Consider the following 13,863-nt stretch of genomic DNA (forward strand, 5'->3'; position numbering starts at 1 on the left):
AAAATGGGTGTGAACCGTCACTGGGGATGAATGAGTTTAAACAAGCTCACACTTGGGCGGTCTGTTTGGCCGGCCATGGTGGTCAGGGCTGCTGTCGCCATCCTTAATCCTATCATTAGGCTCATAAGCACGTCCATTTAGGGGGCCCAAAATTCAACCCACCAAGAACGAGTTGTGTAAATCGGTTAATGGGTCAAACCGTCTCAAAGTTCAAACCGATAACTTAAGCAGCTATTAAGCAATTTGAGTTGTTTATTGGGCGAATTAACTGTCAAGCAGCCTCTCTCTAGTCTCCACTAGTCTCTAGGCGCTCTCTCTCTCTCTCTCTCTCTCTCTCTCACACACACACACACACACACGCACCCGCACTCATCCGGCTTGTAGCTGTAGTCTGTAGATAGTTTTGTAGCTTGTTGTCTGTCTTATCGGGTTCCTGTGAATCCTGTGTGTGCACGCAGGGGTGGGGTGCTCTATGCTGTGGGTGCGTAATTTATAATCGGGCGCCCCATTACTGCAGTCTCTCTCTCTCTCTCTCTCTCTCTCTCTCTCTCTCTCACACACACACACACACACACACACACACACACACACACACACACACACACACAATAGCAATCAATCCATCACAGCACATTCTTTATGTGTAAGGAGAGCTTGATGCCGCCATAGCTGAAACTGAGCATACAAATTGAAGAACACATGGAGACGCTTGTCTTTGCACGTTGGAAGAGTTGGGCTGTGCTCCTCCCAATATGCCTGGTGGCCTCGTTGCGGATTATATGGATGTTAATTCAATTTATTGACCTGGTTTGGTGGACGCCGAAGCGGCATGCAATTGTGGCCCAAAAGCAAGGGCTTCGGGGTCCTGCCCCTCGCCTGCTTCTCGGAAATGTCATGGAGATCAAGCGGCTTAGAGAAAGTGTTCCTGATGCTCTTCATGCTTTTCGGCATGACCTAACATTGCAGCAGCTCCTTCCTGAGAATGTCCTCTGGAGTAAATTGTATGGTGAGCTTCATTTACTTTCATATCAAACCGAGTCAAGATTGCATTTGGCCGCTTTGCGCACTTGATGAAGGTCTTTGTAGCATTGCTTCAGGAGATTGATTGTCTGGCGTGTCATGAGCTACGAATGGTTGAATTGCAGTCATACTTAGGTTATGATAGCTCATTTATGGTACTCAATGGTTGGGACTGTGGGTCGTTATGCCTTCAGGCCTGGCTAAAGCAAAATGAGAGCTTGGTTTAAAGCTTAGGGTTAATCAGTCAATTGTCGGTTATTTATAGAAGCTCGAACGCTTTCCGCAGAGCATGTTTTAAGAATTTTGTAATACAGTGTTGAAAGCTGTCAATTTATAGCTGCTTTGGCATCATTTTTGTAGTGGATAATTATCTGACATTCTATGGGGAGATATTTATGCAATATGTGGATGTTTACGGCATCCCTGCTTTTTAATGCTTAACTCACTTAAGAAAGCCAGGCAATCGGCTGCTTGTGGAAGCATTCAAGAATATTGATACAGATTTTGTGCAGGCAAGAATCACTTGATTTGGTGGGGGCCCGATGCCAATATAGTCATGACAGACATGGACATTCTCAAAGAGCTACTCTCTTCTAAGCACACATTATCGCTGGGAAAGCCCTTGTTGCTTACAAGATTTCTAGAGCCTGTGACAGGCATTGGACTTGTGCTGGCTAATGGGGAAACATGGTCACATGAAAGGAGGGTTATAGGGCCTGCTTTTCATTCAGACAAACTTAAGGTAGGCTTTGGTGTTTCTAATCATATATTTATTTGACTTATTTGTTGGTTTTTGATGACTTTTTTTTTTCTTCTATATGGATGAAACAGGGACTAGTCCAAACAATGGTGAACCTCGCCGTCAACATGGCTGATTCGTGGGATCAAATCTTGTGGGACAATGATGGGGAGGGAGAGATCGAAATTGAGGGAAACATGGCAGAGCTCACTGCAGACATTATTGCGCACACACAGTTTGGAAGCAGTTATAAGAGGGGACGAGTCATATTTCAGCTTCTCGAGGAACTGAAGGAATTTGTGTACAAGTATGGGCATTTGTTGATCATTCCCGGAATCAGGTATGCTTAAAAGGATCAAGCGTTCGCCTTGCTACCCCTCGCATGAGGAATTGATGCATATTTTCACTTGTTTATTACCCTTTTATGGCCTGGTACCAGTTCCAACATGAACACTATGGTCTTTTGCAAATGGGATATAGTGTGGTTATTTGTTTTGATTACGGCGACTGCTTATGCCGGCTTTACTAGCTACTCTTAAGAGCTCCTCTCATTGTTGCAGATATGTCCCTATACCAGCATTCAGAAGGCTTCGGCGAATGACATTAGTTGTAGAAACATCGATCCAGGACATTATCAAAGACCGAAAAGCAGCTGTACAAGCGGGGGAGAACTCGTCTTACGGAGCTGATTTGCTGGGCCTGATGCTGAGTGAGAGTGAAAAAAATTCCCAGGACAAGAAACAGCCGCAACTCACGATGCAGCAGCTTGTGGATGAATGCAAAACCTTTTTTTTTGCCGGTCATGAGACAACTGCCCAGCTCTTAACATGGGCGTTACTCCTATTGGCACATGATTCAACTTGGCAGGACAAAGCCAGGGCCGAAATTGTCAGTCTTTGCAAGGGCAAGATTCCTGATTTTGAGTCGATTAGCAAAATGAAGACGGTAAAGTTTTTGTATCTCCCCTTCACCCATCATGGTGTTTGTGATAGTGCAATTTAATATATTGGCCATGGTGTATGTTCTAATTGCCTGGATTTGCATCGTTTTGGCAACGCCTGAGCTACGGCTGCTTGAGTTTTATTTGGTCTTGTGTTTCTTGTCATATTGAGGTTGTCGAAATCAGGGCTTCTTGCAATGGGGTTGTCTAGTTATCAAACTAGGTTCTTCATGCATCTACCACTATCACCTCGACTTTCTTGCTATGATCCAATCGGACTCTTAGGTCTAATTAAGATGCACGGTTCATCTCTAATCCTCACCTGTCTTCTGACTTTTCCAATCATCCTCTGCAGGTGGAGATGATCTTATTTGAGACCCTGAGGCTATTTACGCCAGCAAACTCGATCATAAGGGCGGCATTGTGTGACATGAAGGTAGGGGATCTTCACGTGTTGAAGGGCATGTGCTTTTGGATTCCCATAGCATCAATCCACTTGGACCCAGAATTGTGGGGGGACGGGGTTTATGACTTCAACCCGGAGCGATTTGCAGAAGGCATAAGCAAGGCAGCCAAGCATCCCATGGCCTTCTTACCGTTTGCACATGGGCCGCGCAACTGCATTGGACAAGGCTTTGCCCTCATGGAGGCTAAGCTTGTGCTGGCAACTCTTCTTCCAAGGTTCTCCTTTGCCCCGTCCCCTTCCTACAGGCACTGTCCCCAGCTTATGATCACAACAAGACCAAAGTATGGTGCCCCTATTATAGTGAAAAAGTTGTCTTCCTGACAATCACAATATTGCTCATTGCTCAACATAGATTAGCGCCGCCCCCCCCCCCCCCCCCAAAAAAAAATGAAATCCTTTTGTACCATGGACCTTAGGTCATGTAACATGGCTATATACACCATTTGTACAAATCAACTTGTTCAATGTAATCTACTGTTTAGCATTGTACCTGTGAGATAAGAATTGGGGTGCACCTTTCAATAATGTTAATGTGTATACAAGCTTTCCTAGTTGTGCATCCTTGAGTGAAGCCGAACTTCGAATGCCATGGGTCTTGAAAACATTTTTGGATTTCTTGAAATAAACACAAGGAGGTAATACTAGAAAGAATCACTGAAGTATATCCAGTTATAACTCAGCCATCCGATAGGTGTTGATGGCAAAATGTGATTTGAACTTGTGACCAAAGGTTTAGGTGATAGCACTTTCATCCAAGCTTATAGCAATTTATTTTAATGGGAAAGATAGATGTTTAAAATTAGTATCATCAAAGATACAATGTCACCTTGGTAGAGAGGGTACGGGTCATCAGGACTTACAATGATACACAAACAACCGAGACTAGCTTGTTGCCCGAGGCATCTCAAGCTAACTTAGTCTTTGTTGTCCGAGGCATCTCACACTAACTGGCATGCTCATCAGGACTTACAATCCTCTTACTCGATACACAAACAACCGAGACTAGCTTGTTGTCCGAGGCATCTGAAGCTAACTAGGTCTTTGTTGTCCGAGGCATCTCACACTAACTGACATGCTAGAGCCATACAAGAGAATGCTCTATACACAAAAGATTGTTGAGCCCGCATCCCCTCTTGATGCAAAGATCGGTGTTAGCTATCATACTTGCTTTGATAGGTTGCCAAGGAGTCCACTTCTCTCCTAGTTCTAATCTCTCTTGGAGTTTGGGAGCACTCTTAACAGTGACATAGGAAACTTGTGTGATCTTATGGTCTTCGCATTGAGGTCAGTACTGCTACTAAGTAAAAGGCTTAAAAGCCTTGGAAATTCTCCTTATCTTTTCACTGTTGAAGGAACACAGGAAAAGAGGCCACCTTTTATCATTGGAACGGCCATGTCGAAGAGACTATGAGCTAATAGAGAGAGGGTGATTGCCTCTAGTACTGTGGTTGGTATTGCATAATAGACTAGTGGTAGTACTATCTATGGTCTCAGCAGGTTGATGTTCATGTCTGGAAATGATGACCCAAACATTCTCAATCCCCTCTCATTATCTCATATGCTTTGATTTTACCCTAGAGGCTAGGCGCTGAAGCTCTTCCCTGTAGTCCAATCATTGAATTGCTACAAGGTAAGAGTCTACTGATAAAGAAATTAGCTCTCGAGAGTTAGATCACCACTCAAAGCCTATTCAAAGCCAACGTCTACTTTTCAACCACATCCCTACAAGGCTCTTCTTATTATTGCTCGATAGGCACCTTAAATGTCTTATTACCTCCCAAGCTTTCCCTTGGCACTACTAAATCAAGATTTCGTAGTGGGATCTACGGTGGAGAGACCACCGCTAACATCTTGAGGAGATCGGACGGCCAAGAAAACAAGTTGAAGGGTTAGGTTGGTATTCTAAAACAAACAAAATGAAAAGGAAGTCATATATACGAGACTCTTAATTAAACAAGGCCGTCAGAAAGCAGACGGAGGCACTGCTTGTCTCAGAAAACATTGTAAACAATTAGGGTAGAGGAGCCAATAAAATGACGAAGTCCCACAACTAGGACAAGGTTTGAGTAGATTCATCGTATCTTTTTCATTGTGTACATACTTGATGAGCCTCAGGACTAAGTAACAGCGAGCATTAAAGAGTGTGTGTGTGTGTGTGTGTGTGTGAAGGGATCCATGGTCGAGAAGTTCACGCACGAAAGCCGGGGTGATCATAGCCGTCCAGGTTATTTAAAAACTAAACCGGTCACGAATTAAATCCAGCCACAAATTAAACCTGGACAGAGTCAGAGGTTTTAATAATAAAACCTTGTAAAACGACCCAAGGTTACAACATGTGCGCGCAAGTGAGATGATTAGCCCATACGTTATAATCTAGCAGCGAGGATCTGGGTTCAAATCGGGTTGATGGTGGGCCCATTTTTTTTCTAAATTCGAGTCCCATTTTGCCTCAATTCTCACACGTCCGGGTTTAATCCACCTCGACCTCTCGCATCCACTTCCGAACCGTCGATACCTTCAAACACCCCAACCCCCCCCCCCCCCCCCCCCCCCCCTCTTTAATAAATGCACGGTGTCACTTAGTGTCAAGGCTTGATGAGGCTGATATTTTGTACTAAAGAGGTTCACATGAGCTATCAAATTTGCACTTAAACAGTTTCACATGAGCTATCTTTTGACATAATTTTATTCAAAATCATGGAACCAAAGAAGATTTGAATTTTCTTAAATTGGCCCTTATAATCTGAGCGTCCCTAAATTGGCTCCTATACCTTAGGAAATACTATTAAATCGATGAACAAAGGAAATTTCTAATCGTAACTAAATGTCATGTCACCTATTTCTAAACATAACTGGGCCTCAGACAAACATAGTACAAAAAATAATAAAATGTTCAAATGTATGCCTATCCTCCTTCTTGAAAGCCAAAAAGGTCTCACTAAGACTTGAACTTGGGTGGGGACATACTGCTTGATGTGCCATATCTTAAGCAAAAGACATTGAAAATGCATCGAAAGTAGTGCCACTTTTGGGGTGAGCATTAAAACTTTTTCTTCTTTAGGTAAGTGGATTTTTTTGATATAATCATGACAAATAAAAGGTTCCAAGCGGTCTTTCATGCACATCCAAAAGGGAATGTGAATATATTGTCAATCTAAAAGTTGTTGACATGTGAATAATTTTACAAGTTGCAACCTACAAGGCAAGAATTCTTGCCAAAATCTTTTTCTTTCTTTGAAACTAGAGAGAAAAAGGTGAAACTTAAATGTCTTCCAATTTTTGGATCCAAATTTGAAGGCTTTGGTGGTTTTACTCTAGGACTGGTAAATTTTACAAGTTTTCTTAAAGACAATCTCGAAAATTAGCCAAAATCTTGCAATTTTAGTTGATGAAAAGTACTCTAAAACCTAGTTTTTCCCAACACTGTTGCAAGGCTTGCATTGCTTATGATTTTATTTATTTATTTTTGGTGTGTGTGTGTGTGTGTGTGAGAGAGAGAGAGAGAGAGAGAGAGAGAGAGAGGGGCAAAAAACCAAGCCCATCCAATGAAAGGCTTGATTAGATGCTACACTTGTAGTGGTCCTACTACCACAAGTGCTTCTCCTTTATAGCTACTAATTCTAAAATAATAGAATTGTACTTGTAGTAGCAGTGTTACTATTGCTACCACGGTTACAACTATTACTACTACTACCACCACCACTACTAGTGTTGCTTCTAATAGGAGGGAATTGATAAGCATAGTGGACGTGATCCTTTACGCTTCTTTTACTAGTGGTAGCAATAGTAACATGGTTCTCAATTAAGACCCCACCATGGAAACTATTTTTGGGATTGGAAAACGCAAGACTCCTCACGAGTGGAATTGGGTAACTCTTATAATGGAATGACGTTTATGATAATTTGATGTTTGCGAGAATGGGGCTCCTTTTCTCTCATCAATTCCTTTAGAATGTAAGTGGCCATGGATCGAATTGAGCATGGTGGTGATATAATGGTTTTCTCTTGTTAATATCACATATTGTGAGATTCGAAAAAAAAAAAAAAGACTCTACCATGGGAACTATTGCCCCACCATATGGTGGTGTTGACAAGTTCGTAACACTTAAAACTCCGCCACATAAAATCAAACTTAGCCACCTAACAGAGGGCCATGTGTACCATGTTGGGAATGGGGGGCTCATTTCCAAAGGGAAAGCCATTATTTTCATAGTCGTTCACATGTAGTAGTTACACATGTAGATTTGGGACGCTAGATGTACGATCCCGGAGCTTTAAATATTGTAGTGTTTGAGAAAAGTGTATCTTAGTTTAGGGTTAAAAATTCAAGATAGTGGATTTAGAAGGAGAGTAAAAAGGAAAAATTGCACTTAGATTTTATCAAAAATAGTATAAAAAGTTAAAAATATAGTTTTATTTGCAAAAATTTTACTCAAGAGTTGTCTAAAGGGATTTGTTATGTTTAAAAAAAAGGGTTTTTCATGACCACTTAGGGAGGACCTCCATAGGAGGGGGTACCTCTTTTGGAGTTATCCCCCTCTCCTCATATAACTTTATCTCAAAGAGATATAGATTACCCCCTCCCTTCTTATGTGTGGGCGTGAGAAGAATTCAATCGAATCCATCCCGTCATGTCTTGTCTTACAATTAATCCCTCCCTTAGAGCCCCCCACCCCCCAACCCCCAAGTAGTAGTAGTAGTAGTAGTAGTAGTAGTAGTAGTAGTAGAAGTGAGTTTTGAGTGGAATGAGGTCTCACTAATAACTATAGCATGGTGAAATAGAGAGGAGTGTAGTAGGGTAGAAGAGCAAGTTTAAGGATGCTCAAATTGTATGGACCAATTTAAAGAGATTCAAATATTTTCAATTCAATTATTTTTCATGATATTCTACCATTTTGAATCAAAACTAGCTCGTGCGACCCACCTACGATAGGTCTCGTTCGCTCTTACAACAATGGTACAATTGTAAGGCCTCCGATGGTGCTTGGGCATGCGACACTTTCTACATAAGCCCTACATTTAGAGACACACACACACACACAGCCCATAGACGACGAGGTCCATTTCAATATAGTCCATTCCTACCTATCTATTTAATTTGTAGCCCAATTCAATATAGAAACTTCTATTCCGCTCTAATTTTCTCTCTTTCATGGATACTAATTTTCTCTCTCTCTCTCTCTCTCTCTCTCTCTCTCTCTCTCTCTCTCTCTCTCGCTCTCTCTCTCCATATTTATCCCATTCCACAACAGTGTATCCTCTCCCTCTTTCTCTATTTGATTTGGAGCCCATTTCAGTGCATTCCAAAAGACAAACTCTCGGGCAAGAAGCTCCTCAAGAACTTTTTGTGCTTTATGAAGTGCACCACATCTGGAATACACGTCGACCAAGGCAGTGCCGAGCATGACTTTTTCTTTTAAGTTGGGCATATTCCACAAACAATGCATTCCAAGAGATGACATGCCGAATAGGAAGCTCCTCAAGGAGTTTCTTTGCTTTATGAAGTGCACCACATTTGGTATACATGTTGACCAAGGCACTTGTGTAATGCCATATATCTTCAAGGTGCAAGTGTACGTGATTGCAATTGGAGAGATGCACTCTCTCTTCATCTGCAAAAAACAGCCTAGAGCTTCCTGACCCTAACCATGTTGGACATCATGTAATCAATGCACTCCATGAGACAACATTGTAGACAGGAAGCTCATCAAGGACCTATTGCGTTCTTTCCCTCCATTTTTGCTTGTGTAGAGGATATTGCTAATTTCTTGGTGCTACTCTGTTGATTGCATTTAGAGAGACACCCTTGCTTGCATCCTCCAAAAACAAACCCATAACTTCTTGGCCAAGTTGGGCATATCCCACAACCAGTGCATTCTAAGAGTTGACATCCTGGACAGGAAGTTGCTTAAGAACTTTTTGTGCTTTATGAAGTGCACCACATTTTCCATACATGTCAACCAAGGCATACATGTGCAAAGGTGCCGCCTCCGGCAATGCTATATGGATTTTCTTAGTATATACATGCCAACACTACCTACATGCAATGCCTTTGGGCAAGCCAGAAAAGCAGCCATAAAAGACATGGTTGTCATAAAGCCCATGTGAGAGGCTAACTAACTTTTGCTATGCGCTTGGACTCATGTACAGAGTGAGTTAGAAAATGCAATTGATTCTAATTGATGGGGAAGAGAGAAGAACGATGGCCACTGCCTATGAAGCCAAGGCAACGGTTTTGAATGCCTCTAGGCTATGGGCAATGGGCTACATGGCATCGATCCAAAAGGCAATGGTGGTTGTGTGGCCTCGGGAAACAAGGTTGTGCCCTCCAACTGGCTCTAGCGAGGCCAACAATAGCCAACCATTCGATATGAATGCCCAACATTGTTGGTGCTTAGGTCCACTCGTCGAAAGTCTATGAAAAATCCAAGAACTAGAGATGCCTTAGGAAGGGGCATCTCGCATAGTGTCAGATGCCTTTAAGATGCAAGCGTATGTGATCGCCTCTGGAGAGACACCCTCTCTTCGCTTTCATCGAAAACAGCCCAAAGCTTCTTGGCCTTGCCGAAGTTGGGCATATCCCGCAATCAATGCATGCCAAGAGTCGACATCCCAGACAGGAAGCTCCTCAAGCACTTTTTGTGCTTTATAAAGTGCACCACATTTGGCATACATGTTGACCAAGGCAATGCGAAGCACACCATTTTCTTTCAACAATCCCTGACTAACAATACTATCGTGAATTCTTTTGCCCATATCAACATCTTGTGTAATGCCATATGCCTGCAAGGTGCAAGCGTCCATGATTGCATTTGGAGAGATTCCCTCTCTCTGCATCTACTGAAAACAGCCCAGAGCTTCCTGATCCTAACCTTTGCCTTCAAGATGTAAGCGTATGTGATTGCATCTGGATAGACACCCTTGCTTCGCATCTGCCAAAAATAGTGCAGAGCTTCTTGGCCCTACCCAAGTTGGGCATATCCCACAATCACTGCATTCCAATAGACGACATCCCGGACAGAAAGCTCCTCAAGCAATTTTTGTGCTTTATGGAGTGCACCACATCTGGCATACATGTCGACCAAGGCAATTCAAAGCGTGATGTTTTCTTTCAACACCCCTGACTAACAATATCATCGAGAATTCTTTTTCCCATATCAGCATCTTGTGTAATGCCACATGCCTTCAAGGTGCAAGTGTCCTTGATTGCATTTGGAGAGATATCCTCTTTCTACATCTTTTGAAAACAGCCGAGATCTTCCTAACCTTGGTCATTTCCTTCAAGATGCAAGCATATGTGATTGTTCTTGAGAGACACTCTCGTTTCGCATTTGCGGAAAACAACCCATAGCTTCTTGGCCTTGCCCTGGCCGTTCGGTTCAAGATGCAAGCATATGTGGTTGCATCTGGAGAGACACTTCACATAAAAAAAGACCCAGAGGAAACACTCTTACTTCACATTAAAAAAACCCAGAGCTTCTTGGCCCTGCCCAAGTTGATTAGTGCATTCCAAGAGACGATATCTCAGACAGGAAACTCCTCAAGAACTTGTTGTGTTTTATGAAGTGCACCAAATTTGGCATATATGTCAACCAAGGCAGTGCCATCAGTGCATTCCAAGACATGACATCTGAGATAGGATTCTCCTCAAGCACTTTCTGTGGTTTATGAAGTGCACCAAATTTGGCATACATGTCGACCAAGGCAATGCCAAGCACAACGTTTTCTTTCAACAACCAGAGTACATGATTGCATTTGGAGAGCTGCTCTCTCTCTGCATTTGTTGAAAAACAGTCCAGAGCTTCCTAACCCTGATTCATGCCTTCAAGATGCAAGCGTACGTGATTGCATATAAAGAGCCACCCTCATTTTGCATTTGCCGAAAACAACCAAAGCTTCTTGGCCCTGCCCTAACCCTTGCCTTCAGGATGCCAACATATGTGATCGCATCTGGAGAGACACCCTCGCTTTGTATCCACCGAAAATAGCCCATAGCTTCTTGGCCTTGCCTTGACCGTTGTCTTCAAGATGCAAGGGTATGTGATTGCATCTGGAGAGACACTCTCACTTCACATCGGTCGAAAACAGCCCAAAGCTTCTTGGACCTGCCCAAGTTGGGCATATCCCACAATCAGTGCATTCCAAGAGACGACTCCCAGACAGGAAGCTCCTCAAGTACCTTTTGTGCTTTATGAAGTGCACCAAATTTGGCATACATGTCGACCAAAGTAGTGCCAATCACGGCATTTTCTTTCAACTCCTTGACTAACAATATCATCGAGAATTCTTTTGCCCATATCAACATCTTGTGTAATGCCGTGCATGCCTTCAAGGTGCAAGTGTACGTGATTGCACGTTGCATCTTCTAAAAACATCCCAGATCTTCCTAACCTTGACCATTGCCTTTAAGATGCAAGCGTATATGATTGCATTCTGAAAAGACACTCTCACTTTGCATCCGTTGAAAACAACCCAGAGTTTCTTGGCCCTGCCTTGACCGTTGGCTTCAAGATGCAAGCGTATGTGATTGCATTTGGAGAGACACTCTCACTTCACATCTATCGAAAACATCCTAGAGCTTCTTGGCCCTTGCCCAGGTTGGGCATATCCTACAATCACTACATTCCAAGAGACGACCTCCCTGACAAGAAGCTCCTCAAGCAATTTTTGTGCTTTATGAAGTGCACCACATTTGGCATACATGTCGACCAAGGCAACGTCGAGCATGACATTTTTTGTCAACGACCCTTGTTTAACAATATCATCGTGAGTACTTTTGCCTATATAAGCATCTAGTGAAATGGCACATGTCTTCAAGGTGCAAGTGTACGTGATTGCATTTGGAGAGATGCCATCTCTTTGCCTTTGCTAAAAACATCACAAGGCATGGTGAAATAGAGAGGAGTGTAGTAGGGTAGAAGAGCAAGTTTAAGGATGCTCAAATTGTATGGACAAATTTAAAGAAATTCAAATCTTTTCAGTTCAATTTGTCCACCATTTTGAATCAAAAATATGTCAAAGAATAGCTGATGTGAAACTCTTTATGTACTAAATGTCTACCTCGTCATGTATACATATAATGAGAAAGATACGGTGAATTTTTGTTCGAGCTTTGAGAGCTATTGGCTCCTCTACCGTAGCTCCAGCTATTTGCTGCTGAAATAGGGAGGAGGATAGTGGCGCTGGTGGTAGGTAGCAGTAGTGCCTTTTTCGGTGGAATGTAGTCTGTCTATAGCTTGAGCCTTGGAGTAAAAAAAAGGGATAGAAGAGGGGGAAAGGGCCATCATTTCATTTGATGAGGGGCCAGTGAGAGATCCAAGGCATGGAGATTGGAAAGATCAAGAAATATAATGTAATCTACTCCTACTATACACACAAGACATGCAGCAGGGCCTACCTATAAAATGTAATCTACTCCTGCTCCTACCCTACACAAGCCATGCAGCGCAGCCGCTTGCCTTATCACCTCACGCGTTGAAGAAATCCAACTTCCAAGGCGTTTTGGACGAGAAATCCCACACACAGTTTTTTATTTAATATAATATATTAAAAAAACACATTTCAAAATCCAATTTGTAAATTGTAGTCCAAGGCCTGCACATTTGAACACCAGCTTTTGTAACGAAATCCCAACCCTTGATTTCGTCAAGTACACTTTTAAAAGCCTTGTCACCATGATGCGAAAGGCAGCCATAGCGCTGCGCCCTTCCTTTGACAAGTTGCGTAACGGAGAACCCCCCTCCCCCCCAAATGTTCGCCCAAATCTTGTCATAGTATGAGCGTATGATCTTATTTCTGCTCAAAAGAATTGTGGGTGTGTCACACGAGTGCACCCTAGCCTATCACAAAAAGTTTTGGACAGATTCTCACAATAATCCCCACATTATGACTTACCTCAACATCATGAGCTTCTGTGAGGGAGGCACAACATACCTAGCTAGGTATGGTTGGGGGCCCCACGGGGCCGGTGGTCCCCCACCACCCAATCGAACCGAGCTTGGTATGCGGTGCCTCCCGAGCAGAAGCTCATGATGTTATGCATTGTATGAAAAACATTGAAAAAGGCTCCCTTTTCCTACATGAGAAAATTTCTAAATCTTCTTCTGTATATATATGAGACAAATAGCAAATTATATCCATGTTTGATTTATTATCTCATCTAAGGCAGCATCTAAAACTAAGTGCTAAAAATTGACAAGTAGCAAATTCATACCATCTTTGATATCATCTCATCAAACACACAACATGTTCAAATACCGTCTTTTTCGTTTCTGCCATACTCACAACGTGAGCAACAATGTTGTATTCACTTGAAAAAAATATACCTAGATAATAATCTTGCCTTCTTTACTTCTTTGATCTTTGAGATTCTATTCTCAAGATCTACTTTAACTTTGAGCCATCACTTATGCTTAGAATTTGTATCCTTCCCTTCTTGATTTTTGGTAATCCATCAGCGCTTCCATTTCTTGTTGCAACCATTGGTGCTTGTCCTCGCGAGCCTTCTTCACCCTCAAATGTGTTCTTTTGATTGTCGTCTATATACTGCAAGTGAGATTGTCCCAAGCTCTTGAATTATCCGCAGTCGCATCTTTTTCAAGCCTGTTAGGTGTTGTTGTGATGGGGCCTTTGAAGAGTGGTTCCTTGAGGAGGTGTTTAAAGAGTGGTTCCTTTGGGAGGTGTTTCCCCGTGAATAAA

At 42.6% G+C, this 13,863-nt stretch overlaps 1 protein-coding gene across 1 annotated transcript; it reads left to right on the plus strand.

Moving 5' to 3' along the window:
• Positions 1 to 300: 300 nt before the first annotated feature.
• Positions 301 to 3,654, plus strand: LOC147465915 (cytokinin hydroxylase-like). Its single transcript, XM_086522705.1, has 5 exons — positions 301 to 1,006; positions 1,533 to 1,762; positions 1,852 to 2,099; positions 2,320 to 2,704; positions 3,055 to 3,654. The coding sequence occupies exons 1-5, from the start codon at positions 700 to 702 to the stop codon at positions 3,484 to 3,486; spliced, it is 1,602 nt and encodes a 533-aa protein (XP_086378831.1). The 5' UTR covers positions 301 to 699; the 3' UTR covers positions 3,487 to 3,654.
• The last annotated feature ends 10,209 nt before the right edge of the window (positions 3,655 to 13,863 follow it).

Source organism: Adiantum capillus-veneris, chromosome 1 (assembly GCF_014529385.1).
Source record: "Adiantum capillus-veneris isolate H3 chromosome 1, ASM1452938v2, whole genome shotgun sequence".
NCBI lineage: Eukaryota > Viridiplantae > Streptophyta > Polypodiopsida > Polypodiales > Pteridaceae > Adiantum > Adiantum capillus-veneris.

Excerpts from the sequence above, each read along its gene's own strand:
- LOC147465915 (XM_086522705.1), top strand. The coding sequence starts at position 700 with ATGGAGACGCTTGTCTTTGCACGTTGGAAGAGTTGGGCTGTGCTCCTC. Across the intron at positions 1,763-1,851 it reads TTCATTCAGACAAACTTAAG|GGACTAGTCCAAACAATGGT; the intron begins GTAGGCTTTGGT and ends TGGATGAAACAG. Across the intron at positions 2,705-3,054 it reads CGATTAGCAAAATGAAGACG|GTGGAGATGATCTTATTTGA; the intron begins GTAAAGTTTTTG and ends CATCCTCTGCAG.